The 24,759-nt window shown below is 39.3% G+C and overlaps 1 protein-coding gene across 1 annotated transcript in view; it reads right to left on the bottom strand.

The window, feature by feature from the left end:
- The window catches only part of TARBP1 (tRNA guanosine 2 -O-methyltransferase TARBP1), a 99,810-nt gene that overhangs the window by 53,573 nt on the left and 21,478 nt on the right, over nt 1–24,759 (bottom strand). Inside the window, exons 7-15 of the mRNA XM_075924760.1 lie at nt 22,730–22,865; nt 18,895–18,991; nt 16,387–16,476; nt 14,138–14,276; nt 12,108–12,204; nt 11,681–11,856; nt 9,205–9,302; nt 3,857–4,018; nt 303–496 (exon numbers count right to left, since the gene is read on the bottom strand). Coding sequence (XP_075780875.1) covers nt 303–496; nt 3,857–4,018; nt 9,205–9,302; nt 11,681–11,856; nt 12,108–12,204; nt 14,138–14,276; nt 16,387–16,476; nt 18,895–18,991; nt 22,730–22,865 — 1,189 coding nt within the window. The remainder of the gene's footprint in view (nt 1–302; nt 497–3,856; nt 4,019–9,204; nt 9,303–11,680; nt 11,857–12,107; nt 12,205–14,137; nt 14,277–16,386; nt 16,477–18,894; nt 18,992–22,729; nt 22,866–24,759) is intronic.

Genomic DNA, 24,759 nt, shown 5'->3' on the forward strand with positions numbered 1-24,759 from the left:
AATTCTATTTCCATTAAATTCAGTGGAAAGATGCCTATTCGCTTCAGTAAGCGCCAACTGAGTCCAAATTCTCTGTCTACGAAAAGAGCTGATATGAGCAAATCCACTGTGTTTCCACCATATACTGGATGTGAAGAATAAGAAGATTAATTTAGCTACTTGTACATCCTGAATTCATTAAGGTTTCACTTATGAAATTTGCATCTTGTCAAAAGTTACCAAAAAAAAAAAAGTTATTTTAGTGTTACTTTTCTCTATATTAAAAGATTTATAGAGTGACTTGAACAGCAGCACAGACATACCTATTTGTTTCCTCAATACAAGAAGGCTTCTTCAATACTTGATTAAGTTGAAAAGAGGAAATAAAACTTTTTAGGGTTTCCACAACATGCAGAGATTCAAGTTGCAGCTCAGGTTTCTGATCAATAATCTTACAAATCATAGTTATTGAGGCCATACTGACTACTTTTTGAATCTGTTCTCCAACCTTTGGTTCCTGGTAATGAAAAATTAAAAATCACGCAATCAATAGCGTAACATATTAATAATTTATTAGGATAAATTTTAGTGTATGTGTACACACACACACACACACACACACATACATATATAAAAATACCTTTAATATATACTATTATAGATGAAAATCTGATTAGAAAGTAAAATTCAGGGGCAAACAGGGAAGGCAGGGATGTTACTGTGTACAGTATATAGTACAAATTATAACCATTCCTTTAATCAACACCAGCCCTATACTCTGACTATGACATCACATTCAGTTAACTGAGTGAGCAGAAATTAGCTTACGTATTTTTACAAATAATGGAAATTGTAAGAAATTAATTTTATTCTAAAATATTACAGCACTTGTGCCAATAAAAGTAAAGATGAATTGCAACTAAGGTCAGTCTTAATTTCATATTTTCTATTTTTCTATTTTAAGTCACAAACTTAGTGTTAAGCACATATTCAAATGCATACCTGTCACAAGGATATTTCCCTCAAGTCAAATTCCTCACAAATTATAATCTTGAATTCTGTTTCTTACAGAAACCTGAACAAAAAGTAAAATAGCCAGAGCCCTCTAAGGCTAGTGGAAAGAGTAGTTACAGGCAGTCCCCGGGTTATGTACAAGATAAGGACTGTACGTTTGTTCTTAAGTTGAATCTGTATGTAAGTCGGAACTGGCGTCCAGATTCAGCCGCTGCTGAAACTGATCAGTTTCAACAGCGGCTGAATCTGGACACCAGTTCTGACTTACATACAGATTCAACTTAAGAACCCCAGGCATCCCCAAGTCAGTTGCTGCTGAAACTGATCAGCGGCTGATTCCAGGAAGCCCGGGGCAGGGGCTTCCTGTAGTCAGCCACTGGTCAGTTTCAGCAGTGGCTGACTTGGGGACGCCTGGGGCAGAGCAGCTGGGGTGCTGCTGGGTTGGTCCAGTAGCGCCGCCGCTCCTCGGCGCTACTGGACCAACCCAGCAGCACCCCAGCTGCTCTGCCCCAGGCGTCCTGATTCAGCCGCTGCTGAAACTGACCAGCAGTGGCTGAATCAGGACGCCTGGGGCAGAGCAGCTGGGGTGCTGCCAGGTTGGTCCAGTAGCGCCCAGAGCGGCACTACGGGACCAACCGGCAGCGCCCCAGCTGCTGTACCACAGGCATCCGGAGCAAAGCCGCGGAGCACGGGGGCAGCGAGACAGCCCAGACGCACCATGGCTGTCCTGCTGCCCTCGGGCTCCGCGGCTTTGCTCTGCTTTGCTCCCCATCTCCCTGGTCTCCAGACCAGAGGGACGGGGAGCAAAGCCGCAGAACACACGGGCAGCGGACAGCCCAGACGTGTCTGGGCTGTCTGCTGCCCGCATGCTCCACGGCTTTGGTCTGCTTTGCTCCCCTTCTCCCTGTTCTGCAGACCAGGGAGGCGGGGAGCCAAGCCGCGGAACACGCGGGCAGCGGACAGCCCAGACGCGTCCAGTCCAACAACGCGTCTGGGCTGTCCACTGCCCGCATGTTCCGCCGCTTTGCTGCCCGTCCCCCTTGTCTGCAGACCAGGGAGACAGGGAGCAAAGCAGAGCAAAGCCGCGGAGCACGTGGGAAGCGGACAGCCCAGACGTGTCTGGGCTGTCCGCTGCCCGCGTGCTCCACCGCTTTGCTTCCTCTCCCTGGTCTGCTGGAGATCCGGGAGACGGGACCCGTTCGTAACTGCGGATCCAACATAAGTCGGATCCGCGTAACTCGGGGACTGCCTGTATAGTAGTCCAGAAAACAACAATGGTCATTTCAACAAAGAGGGAATTATTGTGTCTTGAGAAATAGAGCCAGCAGAAGAGACTATTTGCTATCCTATAGCCGTTATGTCCAACACGCTAGCCACTAGCCACATGTGGCTATTTGGCTGGTTGAATGTGGCTAGTTCATTATAACAGTAGCTACTGTAGCGACTATTGCTTCAGAACTGGTTGGACACCACGGTCCTATAGCATAAAATGTAGTGCACTCTCAATCAAAATATATTAACTTGAGTGTAAAATTATACAGAAACAAGTGTGCAGGGATGAGGTAGAGGAATGGAAGATAATATTTAAAAAATTACTGAGTACAAGTTGGATCTCCCTGGTCTGGTAACATCAGGACCTAAAGTTTGCTGGATGAGGGGAAGTCAATTCCCGCCCCTCTGCTGATGGACTCCGGGTTCTCCTGGGGTCCTCCAGCAGACTTAGCTGAGTTTCCCTCTTAGCCCATGAACTCTGCTGCTGGCCCCGCAGCCTGTCCTGGGGCCTCCACAACGCACCCCAGGGCTGCCGGGCTCCCGGCTCTGCTCCCTGCCATCAACATCCTGGGGCTCTCTGGTCCAACAACGTCCATGGTCCAGCAAAATAATTCCCTTTTTGTTGAAGTGGCTATTGTTGCCTTCAGGACTGCTTTAGCTACTTTTCTACTAACCTGATGGACCACAGAGGTTACCAGACCAGAGAGGTTCAACCTGTACAGTCAATATGTTCAGCAATGTACAAAATGCAATATTATAATGGATTATTTTCTAAATGACTTCACCTATTAGAAATACAGAAAATGTTTTGAACTTCTGTCTGCCTCCTCTATGAAGAATGGCTATGAGAATTAGCTGCAGTATTTCAACAAGATACAACTAACATACAGCCCCCTATTCAAACAATTATTACTCAGATAAACCCCCTATTGATTAAACTAAAAGTACTAACTGACAAAGAATTACTGAGTAGGGTCTCATACTGTTACAATATGCTACTAATCCACTTTTTCTTTTTGACACGGTATTAATGCTTCTAAATTGAGAACTCCAGTATACAAATCCCAAAAGTTAAAGTTCCTTTATCAATGTGAATTCAGAGATGTTTCACATCTAATATTTTATATTTCTCTTTCTCTTGAAAAATGAAAATATTACTCCACATATAACACACACATAACTGTGCGATATAAAACATGCAGGAATGCCAGCTTTTAGAATTTCTTGAGCTTGCAAATTTAACACTGTATTTATACTAACATTTGAAGTTGGTGTTTCATTTTAATACTATTTTCAAAGCTATCTAACATATCACCATATTTTAGCAAAAAATCGAGTAACTACACAATCTTATTTGAGGGAAAATGTATTTATTGCCACCAATAAATTGCTTTAGCTATATAGAAGCTGTAGCCCATTAACAAATAACTACAGCACTACATAGTAAAAATATCCTTTGGGAAACTAATCTCGGAGTGTTTCACTGCAATAGAACACTGCAGATGAATTACATAAATGAGTTTTCTGTAAAGTAATATATTCATTAATATTTGTATCATATAGTTATGTCATTTATCCCTTGTAAAATTACCTGTTCATTGCCTGTTTCCTGCAGATTTTGAATAGAGGCATTTATTAAAGAAGAAACGAAACTGCAAACGAAGGGCCCCTTTTTCCAGCCAGCTTTTGAGCATAAATTCACCAGCTCCGACAATAATGCTAAGTATAAATTACAACGATCCAAATCAGAAACCTAAAATGAAGAATGTAAGATGAGTCACTTGAAGGAAAAAATTAAACTGAAAATGAGAGAAGTAGAAAAGGGCAGGAGCAGCAGCAACAACTGCAGTTGACCAGCCTTTTCTTCTTATGGCTAAACACACTATCTTCTCTCACTTCCTGTCAGGTTTCTCCATTCCATCCCAGGTCTCTTGAAGTAGCCAACAGGAAATTTGGAAGTATGAAAGACGAGACGGGGTGCGATCACAGAAGACCCATGGAAGTGCTTCCCAGCATGCTGACAAAGACGCTGACACTTGCCTCCTTCCTCTCTGGGGTTTCCAACCACCCTGGCCTGCTGGCATAGATCTCATGGTCACCCTCAGCCAAGGCACAGAGCTGAGACACCACCCCACCAAAGAGCAATACAGACACTGAGGGTACGTCCAGACTACATGCCTCCGTCGATGGAGGCATGTAGATTAGCCAGATAGGCAGAGGGAAATGAAGCCGCGATTAAAATAATCGCGGCTTCATTTAAATTTAAATGGCTGCCCCGCTCTGCCGATCAGCTGTTTGTCGGCAGATCGGGGCAGTCTGGATGTTCCCCTGTCGCCAGAAAACCCTTTTGTCGACCGCCCCGTTATGCCTCATCCCACGAGGCATAACGGGGCGGTCGACAAAAGGGTTTTCTGGCGACAGGGGAACGTCCAGACTGCCCCGATCTGCCGACAAACAGCTGATCGGCAGAGCGGGGCAGCCATTTAAATTTAAATGAAGCCGCGATTATTTTAATCGCGGCTTCATTTCCCTCTGCCTATCTGGCTAATCTACATGCCTCCGTCGACGGAGGCATGTAGTCTGGACGTACCCTGAATCTCCTCAAGTCTGAAGAAACTGCAGTTTGGAGCCCAGCTTTCTGGGAAACCACCCTCCAAATGGGATCAGAACCCCAAATACATCATTCATGTAAGCCCCCTTTAACAATGAAAGGAGGATGTACACATTGATTGCTCCCCCAGGTAACAATTATTTACACTGGGCTTGATAGTAAATAAAAGTGATTTTATTAAGTGCAAACAGTAGGATTCAAGTGGTTGCATATGAAAACACGTAGAATTGCAATTTGACTAAAATGAATTACAAATTTAAAAACAGAAAATGCATAGCTAATTCTAACACTAAAAGCTCAGTACAAACTTACCCTAAAACTGTTCTTATTTCAGCTAAACCTCTAAGCCAGGGAAGATTTTTTTTCCCTTTGGGTTCATTCTCCAGGGAATGACATGCCACCCAAAGACAAAGGAACACCTAGCTTCTCATTATTTTATAGATTTCACATTGGGCAGTCCTCTCCCCTACCTTCTATAGAAAATTACCTGGTCAGATCCTACCAATTGGGATGGTCACATGTATTACAAAGACCAACCACTGCTTAGACTTAAAGGACAAAAGAGACTGTTTACAGGTGATCACCGAGACATTGAGGGAAACCCTTGATGGCTTTCATTTGCACATTTGAAACCATAAACCATTCCACATCCCATATTTCTAACTTTACATACAAAAATGATACATACACCAAAATAAGATAAACAGGTCCAGCAGACTGTGACATTAAGATTGATAGGTTACATGAGGTATTTTGTCATGTAACATCTTCGAGTTATGCATGTTTGTGTACATAAGTCAATTTCATAAAGCATGGGGGGGACCATCATAAAAGGAATCTTCAGTCTTTTTGTTATTCCTAGAAACTTCCTTTCCCCTCCATTTGACCACACACTCTGCTCTTCTTCTCTCATTGGGTCCATCTACGATTTCAAGAAGTCAATGCAAAATCATAGCATTTTCTTCTACAGAAGTCTCACTATACAGTCCTACAAAAATAGCACACTACCTTCTCCCCAGCCCTAATATATTTTCACACTACATCTCTGTTTGTTCTCTGGCTTCTAACTTTTGCCCTTCACTTAGTTCACTCCACATCACATCATACTAACACCGCCTTCTTCTTTTCCTTTCTACAACCATTGAGCACTTGCATGAACTTTACTGCCTTCTCTACTCCTGGAGAGGCAACACTTCCTCTTCTTTAGGAACTGTTAGGAAAGGGATAGAAAATAAGACAGAAAATACCATAATGCCACTATATGGTGTACTCCACCCACACCTTCACTACTGTGTCCAGTTCTGGTAGTCCCATCTCAAAAAAGATATACTAGAACTGGACAAAGTTCAGAGAAGGGCAACAAAGATGATCAAGGGTGTGAAATGGCTTCCATATGAGGAAAGACTAAAAAGATTAAGGGGTGACATGATAGAGGTGTACAAAATCATGAATGGTGTGGAAAATGTGAATAAGGGAGTGTTATTTACTCTTTCCCACAATACAAAAAAACAAGGATCAGTGGATGAAATTAATAGGGAACAGGTTTAATACAAACAAGAGAAAGTACTTTTTCCCATAATGCACCATTAACTGTGAAACTCACTGTCATGGGATGTTGCAATGACCACAAATACAACTAGGTTCAAAAAAAATTATATAAATTAATGATTAATTCATCAATGGCTACAAGCCTAGATTGTCATGGATGCAATCCTAGATTAAGGATGACCCTAAACCTCTGTCTGCCAGATGCTGGCAGGGGATGGATCAGGGCAGATCATTCCTAACTGCCCTTTTCTGTGCACTGGCCCTGAACTTTTTGTATTATCAGAGACAAAATACTGATCTAGATGAACCACTGGTCTAACACACTTTAGCCATTTGTATGTTCCTTTTTTCATTTTCACAAATCCTCTTTTCATGTTAGCCTTCGTCTTTCTCTCAGTCTAGGTCCACTCTTCATCCCATCCTTTATCATAAACACCTCTTGGACTCTTTCCATCTCAGTCTCATTTCCATATTCGACACTCCCTTTTTTTATTATGTTCCTTCGAACCCCCACTTCACTGCTGAAAAACTCCCACAAATCCATAACTTCTACTTTCTTGTTACCCTCTCACCTCTTCATTCTCACTGAAACACAACTGTTTTCTGATGCCTCAAACTATCTTTGTTGCTATCTTCCTGTTACAGGGACCACCTTTTTTACTCCCCCAATTAGACATGGCTAAGAACTCCTCTGTCCCTGTTAGTCACTTTCTGTCCCTTCCTCCTTCCAATACAAGTTTCTTCTTTGTAGTCTACACTGGCCAATTTGACCTAGATTCACAAAAGACTTAGGTTTTATGGCACTGGGCATTGCTTTTAAATATCTATAAAAATCAAGAGACAAAACTGCAACTCACAAAGCTAATTTAAGCACCTAGGCTCCCTATACAACAAATGGGGGAAAATGGCATCTTAAAATCAGATTTATAACATCCAACCAATTAGGCAGGGAAGTGCCTAAGCTAGTCAATAAGAGATGGTGCCCAGAGGAATGTGTGCTAAATTTCACTCCTCCCAGAGAGGCATGAGCCGAATCTAGGCTGGAGGGAAGTGTATATCTTGCTAGCAATTCACAGCCAAGAACCTTTCCCATGAAGTCAGGTGGCATAAGAAGGTTTTTTTTTTTTGTGAAAATGAGCTAGGCAGGTGTCTAACTCTACATAAAATGGCTGGCGGTGACACTGATCTTATAACTTTTAGACCAATGGTTAGAGAAGTCTCCTGGGATGAGGAAGATCCATGTTCAATTCCCCTATCAAGCAGAGGAGGAGAAAGGATTCAAACTCTATGGGATATTCTGATGTGGGACTCCCTCAGTCTTCCTTGCTGAGACTGTTCCACAAAGGGTAAATATTTAAAGGGTCACTGGGCCAGAGACTGAAAGAGAGAGGATGACCCTGTAGCCTGGTTCCTTAGAATAGGGAGACCAGCATCCAGTTCCCCTATTCCAGTGACTCTCTCATTAGTTATCCACAGTGGAACAGATTCAACAGAGAGGCTGACAGCATTCCATATCAAACTATCCCAGGACTCAGGGATGACAGCACTCTCTTAAGGTGTATTGGAAACCCCTGTTCAAATCCTTTCTCCTACTCTGGCACAGTGTAGGGAATTGATTCTAGAACTTAGATATCTAAATGCTACTGTGAATCTGGACCTTCCTCTTGTTACCCTCTGATTAGCCTAATGAAACCCTGGCCCATGACCTGGCGATCTCTTGATTAGTGTAACCTCCTTTCTATCCATCTGCTCACTTCTCCCCTTTTATTCTATCCAAATTGCATCTGCTCTTGTACTTCTCATCTGCTTTTCATCTTCTTGTACTCACCTTCAAGGTCTCTACATCTTAGATCTCATTTCCTCCTACACCTCTACTGCCACTCAATTCCCCACACTTCTTCCAACCTAGCATTATTTATTTTATTTTTTTTGCTTTATCTCTTTCCTCATGCTCTAGTTTTGCATTTTTTGTTATACAGCTCTGTATGTCTGCCAAGCCCCTCTCTCCCCTCCTAAAAACCCAATGCTTCAGGACTACTATCTTTCTTCTCATCATCGTGTCTCATTTTATGTTTTTTTTCCTTGAATGATTTATCATAAGTTTTGCTTTGTGTAAGTCTGCTAAGTTCCTTTGTAAAGCTCTTTGTGCAAATCCAACACAGAACTAATTACCAATTTTTTAAGTCGTCAAATACTATCAGCACCTCTCATGTTTTACTTTAGGATTTCCAGTGATACCACAACATGAAAAACGGGTTAAATTTAAACCAGCCATTATCTGACTATAATAAAGAGATGGAAAATAAAATGTTGACCAGTTCTATAAAAACAAAATGCGAAGTAACTTTCTCTCTAAATCACCAGAGTAGTACCTCTGCAATAGCATTCCTTTAGACCTTTAATGGAGAAAACATTTACAAATATGTTCTGCCATAGCAGATGATATTCTGCTGAGACTTCCCACTGTGCCAAATTTCAAGTTAGTTTGATGGCTGAGATAACCGAATCATCTCTCATTTGGAAGTTGTCTTTTTGCTGAATTCCCTACACTTGAAGAAACTTCAGATATTGCTCTCAGCAGCCCTTCATCAAAAACCATAAAAAGAGTTTACAGTAAGTATTTCTATGCAAGATGATTTTCTGGTTTTTAAAATATTTTGTTTGGAAACTTGTAAACAAATATTATTAATTCTGTGCACAACAGATTAACCACCAGAACGTCTCTGAAAAAACAAGAAATCACATTGTGAGTCTTTCAAGTGCCTACAATAAATACTTACAGTATTCAATTCACTTGTAGTGAGTCTTCTGAGGACAAATTTCAGAATACTTTCTGCAGCAGTCAGAATAGAGTTAGACACAAAATTTAATACCCCATCTGTACAAAAAACAAAATAAATGTACTATTAAAACAATGTACTTTTTGTGTTAGAGATACATGATATACAAAGTGGATTAAGTCAGGTTACTCTACAATGTCAAGCTATACTGTAATAAGCATCTCCAGTACTCTTAAATCTTTGATGATTCAGTGTAAATGACTGTTTCTTTATGTTATTGTCTGCTATACTATTTCAAAGGGCTCTACTATTCCTCTTTCTGAGGGTATCTGCATTTTTTTGGTTAGAGTGGTATAAAATGCACAGAATATCAGGGTTTTCCAGAAATAATTAGAATTGTCTTTTATGTTTAGGGATTCTCTCTCAAAGGCCATACACAAAGTTCTGCTGCTTAAAAATTACAAAAACTTGGTGTTAAGAATCCCTCAACTCTTCTCAAGTGTTAATCTACAAACTGGAAAGCATTCACAGTTCCAGATCAAATCTCATAAATTGGTGGGTCCCATTTAAAGGCCAGGTAAACCTGTAATTCATTGGTTTGCTTTCTATGTTTATCAGAAATCTATTTAATTGAATAAACCACCAGAGAGATCTCAAAATCAATGAGATTATATTCAAGTGCTGAAAGACAAAACACACACTCTAATGCTTTCTTGGATTAGAGCCTAAATTAATTAGAACAACTCTCAAACTTTATTATAGTACATTATGGTATTCTAATGCTCAAATTATGTGTGTGTGATTGTTTGACCTTTACTACAAAAGTTTCTTATTCTTGAATCAACAAGTCTGGAAAAGAGGTTCCTTTCTAATTTAAATTTTCACAATTTCATAACTTAGTGAAGTATTCATTACTGGGACTGAAATTTTCCATACTGAGCTTTACACGAATATAACATTTTGTACTGAAAAACTGGGTCAGACCAAAGTTCCATTTAGCTCAGTATCCTCTCTTCTGATAGAGGCCAATGCCAGCTGCCCCACAGAGAATGAACAGAACAGGTAATTATCGAGTGATCCATCCCCAGTTTCTCATTCTCAGTTTCTGCAAACCAGGGATAGGGGCTCATCCTGGCTAATAGTCATTGATAGTCTTATCCCCCATGAATGTATTTAATTCTTTTTTTGAATCCTGTCATAGTCCTGGCCTTCACAACATCCTCTGACAAAGAGTCCCACAGGTTGACTGTATGTACATAGTGTGAAAAAATACTTCCTTCTGTTTGTTTTAAAACTGCTGCCTAATGCCAAAACTACACTGTGCTTATTATGAATGTTCTCTATTAATATGGCTGAAAATGGCTCAGGTGACTGCTTTTGTAGGCGTTCACGTCTAGTTTATTCACAAGGTTAAACAATATAATTTAGTTGCCACATAAAATTATTTCAGTTGTAACAAGTTATCACCACCATAACACCCCTTGCATTCTGTCTAGTTCATGCCTTATCAGCAATAACAATTCTGCAAATGGAATTTAGTTACAGATTCTTCTGATAAATTACAGGCCAGAACACAATCCATCTGACTCTCCCATAGTTCTGTTGGCTCTCAAAGGTTATCAAGAGTAATAATTGTCATCTTTGAACACTAAAATCTGCAGAATCAATAAACACAGATAGCAGATCCATGTTGAGTAAGAATATGCCAATAATACAATTGCCTTTCTGACCACAACCACATTTTAAAATGATCATATGCAATTTTGTAATTTTTTAAACAAAGCACTCACCATTGTTAGTAATATCACTGTACAAGCTTGAAAATTGAAATTTTCACTATACATTTCCCTTTTCAAAATGTTCTGATCTCCCTATTTTATTTTAATAGTAAACATGCCAACACAGCATCTATATTTATAATATTGCCCTGTTTGTGAATCATCAGCAAGGGAGTCAGTTCATAGGTCTGGCAATTAAGATTATTATCTGGCATTACTCTGCAGCAGAGAAACATTAAAACATAGCAGGTCATGCCTAAAGAGTGGCTTTTCTTTTCTTACATATCTTGATACAAAAACATTTAAAAGGAGGAAAAAATGTATAAAGTTCAATCCTGCAAGGTGAAAACAGCCTCCTGGAAGATTCCACTAACGGATAGGAACTCTCCAGGCACAACTCCCAAATAATGGGCTCGCAGTTATTTATAATATGTTCATGTTATACAGGGTGTAAATAACTGCAGGCCCAATCCTGAAGGAAGCTAAGTGCTTTGTTGGAAGCATTCTACATCTTCCACAAACAAAAGATGAGCTTCTAGAGAACTGGGCTCACAGTTTCTCAATTTGAGGGCATGTCCCCATTATACATGACTTATTAACTGACATTATTTGACAATATTCCTTTTTATACTAAATATACATAAATTTAGTATGACTATAAATTATACAGGATGCAATATACTGAAAAGATCACTAACCATCTTGTGGAGTGGCTTGTTTTAATGAACAGGTCTGTAATAGTTTCAAGAGTAGCTGTAGACTTTTATCAGTTTTCAGTGTTGGTATGTAAGCATTAGTGCCAAGTTTCAGCAAAACAGCCAGAAGAGGATGCAAGAAAGCCTTTAGTTCAACCCGTTCAATATTTCTTTTTTCACTGCAAAAAAAACAATTGTTAAAAACAAATATTATGTAAAATTCTCTTAAGTATCTAAGTCACTTGAAAAACTAGGACTTAGGCACCAAAGCTACTTACACACTTTTGAAAATTTTACAAGTTCTAAGGCAACTGACCACAGGATTATCCAAAGTCTATTACAGTCAACAGGAGTGTTTCCATTGACTTCAGGGGACCTCAGAATAGGCCCAAAAGAAAAAAATAGTGGAAAATATAAGATTCCTACTTGCCTGTATTTATTCTTCATCTCCTCCACATCTGCAGCCAGCACAATCATGGTAGCAACAAGCTTAGCTTCAAACCAGTCAGGCATGAAACAGTTTTCTCCTGATTAAAAATAATTTATAATTTTCCATATTTAAAAAACAATTTCAGTGTAATCTTTTTAACTGTTAAAGTAGGTTTCTAATTCAGCAACAGGCAGGGAACTATACATGATTCATGAATTCAGTGTACAAAATAGCATAAATAATAACAACATATTTTGCATACCTGTTTATAAATTTAAATTAAACCAGTTTAATTTTCTTCCTCTACCTACTATACAAGATAGCGTCTACCAGCCTCTTAGTTAAAATACATTTTAAGCTACGGGGGGGGCTTTTGTTTTTGTTTTTAAAAAAACCTAAGTGGCAGGGATTTTCAAGGAGCTTAAGGGAGTCAGCGGCATAAATCCCACTGAAATTCAACCTACTTAAACACCTTTGAAAATCCTACCCTGTGTGTCTACCAGCCAGAAGCTTCAGACAGAACATAACCCATCCTGTCAAAAGAGGAAAATGTACGAAGTTAAACTGAAAATTTTCTCCCAAATTAATCACTTATATGGACAAACACACTTACATCAATCTTAAGCCAATTATTTACTACCAGAAAAAATGTAGTATGGACTTCTAGCACTGGGAATTCAAAGAGAGAGACCTGCTTTGGTTTCCAGTGTACAAATAGATATATATCTGACTGCATAATTTTCCCATCAATCTGCTTATAAAGTAAGTTGCAATTCAACTAAATTAACAGGAAACTCTCCCATAAGGCAGTTAACGTTTAACCCCAACCAAGGGCTTAAACACACGTTTCAGGAAGAACTGACGTGCAAAACCAATTTTTAGGGAAGAATAAAGCTTCAAAATTTCCAAATCAATTTGGTAACAAGTTTAGCCTAATTAATGATAAATGAAAGAAAGCATTTGCAACATCTCTGATCATGAAAATACAGGTTTTTGAAAACTGATTTTCTATTGATTTTACAACTTTTCTGATGATATTCACCAAAATCAAAATGTGATCCAATGTTTTGGTACCCAAAGGGATAACTATATACATGGCTGACTAATGACACGTTACACTTGGTATTATAATTTTTTTCAAGCAGTGTGCGCTTTGCTAAATTTGTAATATTTAAATACCACTAGGTAAATGCTACATAAAAATCAAAGCTCCATAAAGAGACTCATAGACTTTAAGGTCAGAAGGGACCATTTTGATCATCTAGTCTGACCCCCTGCACAACACAGGCCACAGAATCTCACCCACCCACTGCTAGAGTAACCCACCCACTGCTAGAATAGATAAGTTTGAAAGACAATTCTTAAAAAGAATTACGAATATTTGAAATGTAACTGAGGCAAAAGTAAAAGATTCTGTTCAGAATTTAGGTCTGTGTTTACATGATATGCATTCATTTATTACACTGCATGCTTCCTTTATTATAAGGATTTACAAATTCATCTGTTAAGGTGAAAACTAAGCTCAAAGAGATTAATCATTTGTGAGCAGTGTGTACAGAATGCTGTTTAGCTCCAAACTAAAAGTACAGCGCAACACATTTGTATCTCCAAAAACAAATTAGTTCCAGAGGATGTAATCTGTAAATTCTAATATTGAAAGCTGTGGATTTTGTAAACTGTTCAATCTGAACAGCTCCATATTTTTCCCTCTTTCCTAAATGAAGAAGGAAATTAAATTCACAAAACTACTAGAGCTAATGCAACACTGAAGTTACAAATCAAGTACTCAGTTGAACTAATTTCAAAATCTTCGATTTTTTTATTCATCTTTTCTTTGTTAAATGCAAAAAAATTCTTTTATTAAGCATTAACAATACTAAAGGCTAGATAGGATTGTGCAATGTAACAAGATTCACATCGTATAAAAATCTTTAAATTTCACAAATTTGAGTTTTAGGACATTAAACCTGCTATATCATTATCTCTGATTTTTACATTAGCAGCTATTAATCCATGAAGATTTAACTTACTTTTGGATGCAGGTGTCTTAAGGTAATCCTCCACTAGTGTACATACATATACACTTAAAGAAGATCTTTCTTGATGTTCAACATGGCAGTTTATGGTCTTTTTGAAGCATCTGTCATGAGTACACAACCAATTGCAAACCTAAATGAAATAAATGTTACTATTTAAACATTCGTGCCAATACAGGTTATATAGAGGAAAATAATTAAACAATACCATACACTTAAATTCTCTCAAAGCGTGTGTGTTTGTGTACATAATAATAAACTTTCATTTTTCTTACTTTTTCTACACATGTATTTGTCAAAAAAATCTTGTGCTTGTTTAAGATTGTGGTGCATGTAAAAGTAGAACAGATGCTGAGTCATTACTTAAGGTACTGCTTTGCCATCACATGCAGATATATCCACTTGTTCAGCCAGAATTTTCTTAAGTCAAAAGATTACTTCTTCCATGTTTTTTTTATGGAAAAAAATTAATTCAGTGGCTGAACATGCTCCTGAAAGTTTGTGATATACATATATTTTGAGAATTAAAATTCAAAATGGAAAGCAAAAATTTAACTTTTCATGCAAATCTGTGTTATTTTAGGTATGAAATGCTTTTAATCTTGTAAATGCTGGGTTTCGCCCCACACACAAATATTAGGGGCAGTTCTCATACAATTTTTGGCACTCAAATACTGATAGTTTAAGATGCTCCCAGACACTCACTGTCTCAGAGAAAACTTTCAAAACTATGAAATACATATTCAGCAGACAATCATTCTGAAGAAAAGGCAGATTTAAATATAAGACAAAACAGTTTACTTCTCAGCAAATACAGTATCCAGCAACCTTGTAACTACTGGAAAACATCAAGTAGTGGGGGGAAAGAGTCAGTAAGGAAAATACCTAAAACAACAAAAAGAAAAAACATATAATACAGGAATAAATTGCCTGAAGGGCAGCTTCAGCTGAGGATTTTAAATTCATGTTAAATCATTAATAAAAGCAGAGGGAGATGACCAAATCATGACTCTGAAGATCTCATAAAAAGTCCTGCTTCATCCTCTCTCCTCTAAGTTACCACTGATCTAATGTAGCATGGATCCCTGAGGGGAAAATATTGTAGATACCCTTATAGGCTTCCCAAACAGTTGCCTTAACCCCCAAGAAAGTTGCAAGGAAGGAAGCACACTGACATTATTGATGCCTGGAAGTCTTTTATGGAAGAAGCATTTAGGCACCAAAAGTCTGCATGAGAGAACAATTCTGATTTTCAGTAGGACATCAGCTAATCTTGTAACATTTGTGTTTAGCCATGTTCCCTCTCTGGAGGATGCTGTGGCAAAACAGGGCATACAAGCAGGGTACAAGCTTAGCTCCTGATCTTTAAAGTGCAGCAGAAGATCTGACCTCAGGAGAGAACTTGTCTTGTGCAGAATTCAGGTGCTCTGCAGGAGAACAGAAAAAAACAACCTTTCCCTTCTTCCTTACCTTTACAAACAATGGAAGTGCATATTAAAATCTTCTAATACCCTGCTGGATAGCAGGTTAAGGATTAAAATTAATCCCCCTCCTTGTGTTTCACATTACAAAGTCCAGATACAAAGCACAAATCAATTAGCACTCAGTACCAGAAGCTTCAGATGGACCAATGCAAGAGGGACTAAAAATTAGTTCACATGCATAAGGTATTAGGGTATGTCTACACTAGCCCCCTAGTTCGAACTAGGGAGGCTAATAAGGGCGACCGAAATTGCAAATGAAGCGCAAGATTTAAATAGCCCGCACTTCATTAGTATGTTCCCGGGCGATAGTCATTTTGGAAACTGACTAGCCAGGAATAACTGCCCGCGTCTACACGCGGCAGTGAAACGGGAGTTCGAAGTAAATCCCTTACTTTTCCCTTACTCGAATTTGCTGTTAAACCTCATTCCACGTGGAGTAACAGCTAATTCGAGTTAGGGGTTTACTTCGAACTCCCGTTTCACTGCCACGTGTAGATGCGGGCAGTTATTCCAGGCTAGTCAGTTTCCAAAATGGCGACCGCCCGGGAACATGCTAATGAAGCGCAGGATATTTAAATCCCATGCTTCATTTGCAATTTCGGTCGCCCTCACTAGCCTCCCTAGTTCGAACTAGGGGGCTAATGTAGACATACCCTTAAGAGAATTAAAACATGAGCTATAACTAATACCTATAAATCAGTGCAGTCTATCACAGAACATTTTGTTTAATACAAAACCAGCAGCAGTGTCAATTCTCACCTCCATCCATAGTACAGTCCCTCTGCTTAAAGACTCCTCTGGTCTCAAGGACATGAGAAAACTTGAAATCTCTAGAAGTGACACTGTCTCCTAAAAACATTATTTAATGTTCATTAGTCCCGCAACACACACACATACACACACACACACAGATACTCCTTAATATTTTTATGTGAAATTGAAAAAAGAGTTTGCTTTCATCTGACAAATGTTTCAATAATCAGAAATTAATCTTTTCCTTCATGCCCCTAATTTATTACCACAGGGATGTGAACAATCCACAAATACTAATTTTTTGCCTTTTTTCTGTTCCTAACATGTTCTGACATACTCATATAGGACTTTTCTACACCATGGAGAAGATCAGTTGATTTGAACTGAGAGGGCTCCCACATGGGCGCTGGTAGTCTTGCTCCCCATGAGGCGTAAGGGAAGTCAATGGGAACATGTGTTCTCGATGACCTCCCACTGTATGGGCAGCACAAAAACCTCATTTAAGATACTTCGACTCCGGCTACATCATTAATGTAGCTGGAGTTGAGTATCTTAAGTTGACTTTCCCCTTTTCTATAGGCTAGGTCACAGAGATGTAGACTGAAGGAGAATAAATGGCTTGAAGTGAGGTATTCACTTATGGTTTGTTTTTTTGGTTTTTTAAAAGAGAAGCCGGATGTGTAAATGGACAATCTTAGTTATATTAATTTTAAATATTTAGAAGTCCCTGACTAATTCCTCTGTGTCTGCCTTTTCACAGGAAATCTTGCTTGGGTCAGCCACAGCAAAATCTGGGACAACAAAGAGATGACATAAGCAGCTACTTTGAAGGACCAAAGACAAGAGTAGAGACTACAAAAGAGAACCTGTGGTGTAGGTATCAAGCAGAATGAAGCAAAAATACTGTGAACATCTCCTTTCATTCAAAGTCACATAAACACCTCCATTCTCACTGATCACATGACATCCTTACAGCAATTTCAGCAATTGCTTACTTTAAAATACATTAGGAAAGAGTAACTTCAACATATAACAAAGTTCTCCAAATACAACCAGTTGGGAATTGCTACTTATTGGAAAATTGCTGATCACCTGGCAGCTATGGTGATAGGTTAATAAAAAACAAAAACAATGCATAAGTGCATTCATTTCTATTAATATTATTAATAGTAGTTTTCACAATGTGCTATGCATTGTCCTTGCAGGAAGACATTCCCTACCCCAAAGAGTTTGTAATGTTGGAAAGCAAAACACACGTGAATGGTGGGAAAGAGGAATACAATCAAAGTATATAGTTAAATCATATAGGTTTTGTATAAAATATATAATCAGGGTGGGGTTTTTTAATTAAAACATAAATTGAACTCATCTACCCACCAGCCTATCCACTGTTAGTTGGCCAATGTCTTGTAGTTGTCACAAAAGGAGTGAGTCCTGAGGGCTTTATAGATCAGTTCAAGGAGAAAATACACATTGATGGTACAAGAGAAAAAGGCAAGAAACATTTATTAGGGGGTAAATAACAAGCAGTCAAGTCTAATATCACTTGATAAAAGAGAAAGCAGGACAACATTATGAGGGACAAAAGCAGGTAAGGGACAGGAGCAGAGCCTTGAAGGTAAGGGGAAGGAGCTTCTACTTACGTTTGGATTTCTTTTTAAGTTTAACATTAACTCTGGATTTCCTGGGTTTCTATAGCTTATATTTGAAACAATCACAATACACCAGTAGTACATATACACTGAAGTTACTGATATGTATTCAGCATTAACCGCAGTTCAATATAGCTTTTATTCAAAAATTTTAATGAATTTCAAAAAACAAGATAGAAGCACGTGTCTTTGTTTGAGGTCAAGTTTGAACTTTAAGAATTTTTTCTGGTACATCCGAAGCACCAAAATCATTTGAAAATTTTGAACCACACTTCATGGCTTAAAAGTACCCTAACTCTTGTGACATTATAGGGGGGGAAATAGAGGAAGGATTTCCTTCTGGTTCAACACTGATCATGAGAAAATTCAAAGACCCATTGAGAATTAGACGACTGATATTAAAGATTTTAAAATGAAAGTGATATTTTAACCTGACTTTATAGTCACCATGCTTACATTATAAATATAATTTTTATATCTCCCATGTAATTTTGAAAGTCTCTTTAATGTTACATTTAAATTGTTAAATAAGTGCTTGTATGGCACCTAGCACAACAGGATTCTAGGTCCATGATTAGGGATTTTAAGCATTTCAGTAGTACAAATATTATCACTAATAAAGTACTGCAAATGAAATACTGAACAAAAAGGATCAAGTTGTTTCATATGAAAAACAAAGTTAGAAGAATTTAGTACAATTGCATACAAATCTACACAACTCAAAACACAAACATTTTAAAATGAACATTGCCAAAATTACAAATTCTGTAAAATCAGCTACTCCAAGTTCTATTTGGCAGCACTTATTGCACTACCATCTCTAAAAAAAATATTACACTAGGAAAAAAAAAAAAGAACTTACCACATCTGTCAAATGCATAGCAGTTTGAAGAAGAAAACACTGAGCAGCTCCCCGCAACAGAATCTGATGTGTGATCATTGTACACTGCAGAACATCTCTGTAAATGGATAAACATATACCATACATTATAAAAAGATTAAGAAGCAGCTCTTAAAATACATATTTATTTACAAACTATATTTTAACTTTAATAATCAATATATTAAGACTGCAGGAGCAATTAGAATGTGCGCTGCACTTCCTAAACATACAAGAAGATATAAATCCTTTGAAACACCACAGAGAGCCCAGCGTCGGGCTCTTTGCAGCATTTCAAAGCGGCAGTGCTACATGGAGCCCAGAATCAGTGGGGGAGTCTCCAGCTAATCCGGGCTCCACACAGTGCTGCTGCTTTAAAATGCCACGTGCAGCCTGGGGACAACCCAGCAGGCCCTGGGCTGTGCGTCGTGTTTCAAAGCAGCAGTGCCACGTGGAGCCTGGGGTCTGGCCCCAGGCTTCAAGCAGCGTTACTGCTTTCAAGTACCCCCTCCTTTTCTGCCTCCTTGCTGCCTCTAATACAGGCAGCAAGCAGGGAGTGGGACGCGATTAGTTGACTATCTGTCGACTGGTCCTTCACATCCCTAGATGGAAGAGAAAGCTTTGGAACAGTCAAGAACTGAAGACAGTACTGCAGAACCAGGGGCCACATCAGATCTGACTGCATGAATGAGGGAGTAATGTTTAAAAAACATACGTACTGAAGCCCATGTAGCCTTGAATATTTTTAGATACTGGGATATTTTTTTGATAAGGCTACAGATGGTGCCTACAATATGGCTGAATGTGCTATCACCCTTTTGAGGGAATGAACTCTCACAGCATCATAACAAGTGATAGTACATTCAAACACCTATTTCAACAGTCTCCAAATAGAGATTAAGGATCACATGGTGGAGGAAAAGAGACAAGACGACTTCATGAATTGCTATGTTCAGGGTATGTAAACAGGAGAACTATGTGGCTCTGGGAAAAACACTGGTAGATGAATGGATTAAGGTGGAATTTCGTTATAACCTTAGGTGAGAATTTAGAGTGTGGCTATAAAGAGACCTTGTCCTCAAAAGAACATCTAGGGAGAGGGGACAGGATTTGCCATCAAGGCTCCAATCTCTCTGATCCTATGAGACAACGTGATAACTACTAAAAAAGCTATCTTCATGGATAAATGAAACAGAAAACAAGTTACCATTGAGTTCAATGGTAAATCTCATAAGCAGTGTTCCCTCTAAGCTGCAGGGCAGCACAGCTTCACAGGTGATTAATCAGCTGTGCCCAGTCAGAGGCTCAGGGCTCCCTGAGCAAGGAGCTGACTGGGCAGGGCTAATCACCTGTGAAGCTGTGCTGCCATGCAGCTTAGAGGAAACACTGCTCATAAGGTAACTGAGTATCAGCTTGAAGTCCCATAGTTTCTCTAATCTGTGTGTAGTCATTCCACAGACTCTTGATAAACATAGGTGATACCAGATGAGCAAATGTGGCAACACCTTCAACCAGAGAATGAAAGGTTGATAATGCAGCCAAATGGAACTTAAACTAACTTATAATCCCGATTTCCATATATCCAAAAGATAATTGAGGACGACTGAAAGTGGCACCAAATCAGGCAGGAATAAGTGATACCAGCACCAAAAGAAAAAGGTCTTCCATTTCTGCAGGTAGGTAGTGCATGTTTATTTCTAACACCTGTTCTACTTCCATAGAGCAGGAGGATTCTAAACATGTGAACTATAGAGGAGCCATGCCCTGAAGTGGAGAACCACAAAAGTTTTGTGCTTCATCCCAGCTATGACAGCTGATGAGGAATGATTGAGAGCGTGAATGACAACTGGACAAGCAGGTGAAGAAACTAAGGGTGCCACGCATCTCCCACCCAGGCTGGCACTACATGGATAATTCTGGCTGTCCTGTCTGATCTTGTTTGTCCTTAGCATGAGCATAAAATGCATAAAAAGAAACCTTTCATCTGCCACCAAGGAGTGGTGGCCCAGACCCTCTCTTCAGCAGAAAAGAGAACATTCCTGTTCTGAGGTGGTAAAGACATTCATTTCTGGCAGTCCCCATCTTTAAAACATGCTCCAGTGAACTTGGGTATCTAGGTCCCATATGTAATCCTGTGAGACGTGTATGCTAAGGAAACTGGCTGTGGTGGTCTGAATACCTGAGAGGTAAATGGATCTGCTGAGCTATACACCAGTTCCAGAATTTCTTGGGTTCAGCACACAGAGAGGGGGACCTTTCTACAGAATATGCAGAATAAGTAATCTGTCTTGACCTATATTGATTTGCCCTGATGAAGCGTAGGGAATGAAAGCAAGAGTTCCTGACAGCCCTGTGCTTCAACAGATTGATGTGGAGACTGATTTCTTGAGGTGTCCATTTGCCCTGAGTCATGAGGGTACAAAGGTGGGTTCCCCATCCCAACAATGATAAACATGTTGTAAAAGTCACTGACAGAGCTGTGCTACAGGAAGGAATGCCTGCACAAATACTGAATTGATCCTCCCATCCAAGGAGTTCCTCACTTGTAGAACTGTCACCTGTCTGCCCATGGTGTCTCTGACTGGTGTATAGGTGATTTGGAGTCAATCCTGGAAGTAATAGAGACACAGCTGTGCATAAACATTCAAGCTGTGATGTCTCCCAGACGCTGAAGACCATTCCTTATAGGAGCTGTGTAGGTGCATATGGAGTCAAGTGCCCCCACCCAGATTTCTGCTTGCCTTGCTGTGGGAGGCTTCTGTCCTCCTGCGGCACTTACCCCAGCACACTCGACTCCTATACCCAGCAGTCGGTACTAGGCACGAAGCAGAATGTGTAGGACCAGCCAGTTGTCAAGCTGGACACTTCAGTCACTACTCTGTGCAGCGCAGTGGCTGCCTGATAAAGAATCTGGCTGGGGAGGTGATGCAATGGACCACCACCCACTCAGACTTGGCTGCCAGGAACAGGGGCTGAGTGAGCTGGAAACTAGTGGTCTGGGCTATGGGTAAGAGCTTGCTCAATGAAGATGACTCTGCCTGAGTCAAAGCTTCTGAGGAACACAAAAATTTGTACCAGAAAGTATGTCATGTAGTCATACCTGTGTTGGTTCCAGAAAATTAAAGAGACGAGGTAGATGAGCAACTTAGACCAACTTCTGCTGGTGAGAGTGACAACCTTTTGATCTTAAACAGAGCTTTTCTTCAGGTCTGGGAAACTAAGGCCAGTTCTACACCAGCATTTATGTGAGCAAAACTTTTATTGCTATGGGGTGTGAAATAAAAACACAAGCAATCTTACAACTATATCATACATATTTCAATGGACCATTCAAGGTGAAATGCTCCGTTAACATCCCTTCAGTCACCAGGTGGGAAGGAAGGAGAAAGGGGGAAAACAGCAACTGGGAGGGGTTGTTAAGCAGGTTACAGATTGTTGTAATAAGGCATAAATCCAGTGTTTCTCTTCAGTCCATGATTTTTAGCGTCTAGTAAGGCTAATCAATTTAAGCTCCCAGGCTCATCTTCTGAAAGTGTTGTGCAAGGTTCCTTTGAGGATAAGGACTACTGATAGTCAGATATAGTGTAATCACCTTGTGAAAAGTGAAAGCTTTTCTATTGAGCCATAGTAAAAGAGAGTAGGAAAGGATGAAGAAAGAGAAGTTTCCTTACACATTTAAACTTTCAATATTTCTACTACAGTTGATTATTTAAATTTTCCCCAAAAGTCAGACTCTACAGTGCATTCCCCAAAATAGTTTTATTAGTCTCCCAGAACCTGCACATAATTAAGGGACATAATACAACTGAAGTGTTACCTTAGAACATGAAGTCCTTCTGTACCCAATGCTTTACATGATGGAATACAAGCCAGTGCCATAGACAGAAACAAAATGGGAACCGCACACCAATGCCTACTTGTCATCTTCTGAATAAACTTTAACAGGAAACTACCTTTAAATAAGAGCAATCAGAAAAAAATATTTTGTAGGTCAGATCAAATACTATACTATTGAAACTCTACTTATAAAAAAATAAGCTAGCTGATAAAGCAACATTTTCTATGCAAACGTTCGTTTTGTATACCAGGAATCCATTTCTCGTTCTTTGGAAATCATTAAATGATGGAGGTACATGGAGAGGGAAATAGTCTTGGTGCTTTTATGATGAAGATTCAGACTCAGTTCTACATGGCTTAAGCAAGAAATCCAAAATCTAGCCCTTAAATAGCATGGATTGTCTAAATAGTAAAACTGAAACCACTAATAATAATTTGAATTTAAATTATGAATTTATAATGATTGTCAGTTGTATATTTTAACTGATTGTACAGGGCTATGAACCCCTTTAGAGAAAAGACACTAGTTTTTCAGGAAAACTATGAACTGTACAAGCATAAATGTATTATTCTTTATTGTAAATAAATATATTTCCATCTACAATTACTGAAATACAACTTCCTAGAAAAGCTTATTGACCATCCATTACTTCTGTTTTAATTATGCTAGTCAGCTACAGAAAATTCAATATGTTTTTAAATGAAAGAATAAAAACTAGGGGTAAAATAGAGCTTTAAACTACTGAAAAGATAAATTGCTTTATAAAAATATTACATTTTAGCTCTGCTTCTACCTTCTTTTCTCTTTTTCCTCCTGTGCCTTCTTTCCTCCCTCTTATCTCCTATCTCCTTTTTTCTCTCAACAAGTCGGCAAGGCTGCCATATATTTGTTTCAAACTGAATTGGGAAAGACTTAACATGTGCACGCAAACAAGAAAAACTAAAAACTACCGTAAAGACAGGAGACCCAATTGACTGTAGGAAGGGCCTCGGAGCAAGAAAAATGGCTCAATCCTAGATTCTGGTTTTGAAATCTGATCTGTGCAGACCTAAGTGTGAGACGGATGCATCCTTTAGGTCAGCACAGTGAGTCTGAGGTACGTCCTGTGCATTACATGGACGGCTTTATTATTGACATGTGCATCCAGTAAGTTGAGAGCCATGAATCAGTCAGTCTTGGAGATAGAATGATAGAAGTAAGCATTACCTAAAATGATGTATGTATTTGTTAAGGCTTCTCATGTCTAGGTTAGGACAAAGATCTCTTTCTTCTTTGGAATGAGATAGTGCTAGAAGTAGAAGCCTCTTCCTCTGAACTCTACTGGTCCCTCCTCTGTAGCCCTAGACAAACTAATGAGGCCACTTCTGTTTGTAGCAGGAAGCCACAAACAATGACCTCACACTCATCTGACTGATGACAAGGCAGACTATGTCTGAGAGAATAAAGTAAGGCTGTTTCTGAAGATGTCATGAAATCTGTTGATAGACTTAAGTCCTGTTGCTGATGAAGGGGAAGAATGATGTTCCTGTTGTATCTTGAATGCTTCTTAGATTGATATTCTGTCTGAGGTAGTAGCCACTGCGTGCGGTGATAAAACCAGTGTGTGTGGTCATGGATGGGGCTGAGAACAATAAGTCTTGAGGTATGAAGCAGAGGTAGAAATTACCATAATGCACAGGGTAACTTTTTATTTTTTTTTTATTTTTTTTTTAGTAAAGAGCACTATCTGCTCACTAGGGATGTTACAATGTGTGTATTCAAGTAAACATGTAATCGCTGAAAATATCTAGCAGTTACATGGTTACACAAGGAAGGAGGGGGGACGCCAGGCAGCTTCCCAAGAACCAACTTCCCATGCATACCAGCTCTTGTCAGCCCACCCCTTCCCTGTGCTGCTGCCTCTGATACAGAAGCAGCAGCATGGGGGGTGGGGACAGAAGCTCATGCATGTAGATCATGTATATGATTAGACTTTCACATCCCTACTGCTCACTGAACAACTCTGAAAC

Source organism: Pelodiscus sinensis, chromosome 3 (genome assembly GCF_049634645.1).
Source record: "Pelodiscus sinensis isolate JC-2024 chromosome 3, ASM4963464v1, whole genome shotgun sequence".
Lineage (NCBI taxonomy): Eukaryota > Metazoa > Chordata > Testudines > Trionychidae > Pelodiscus > Pelodiscus sinensis.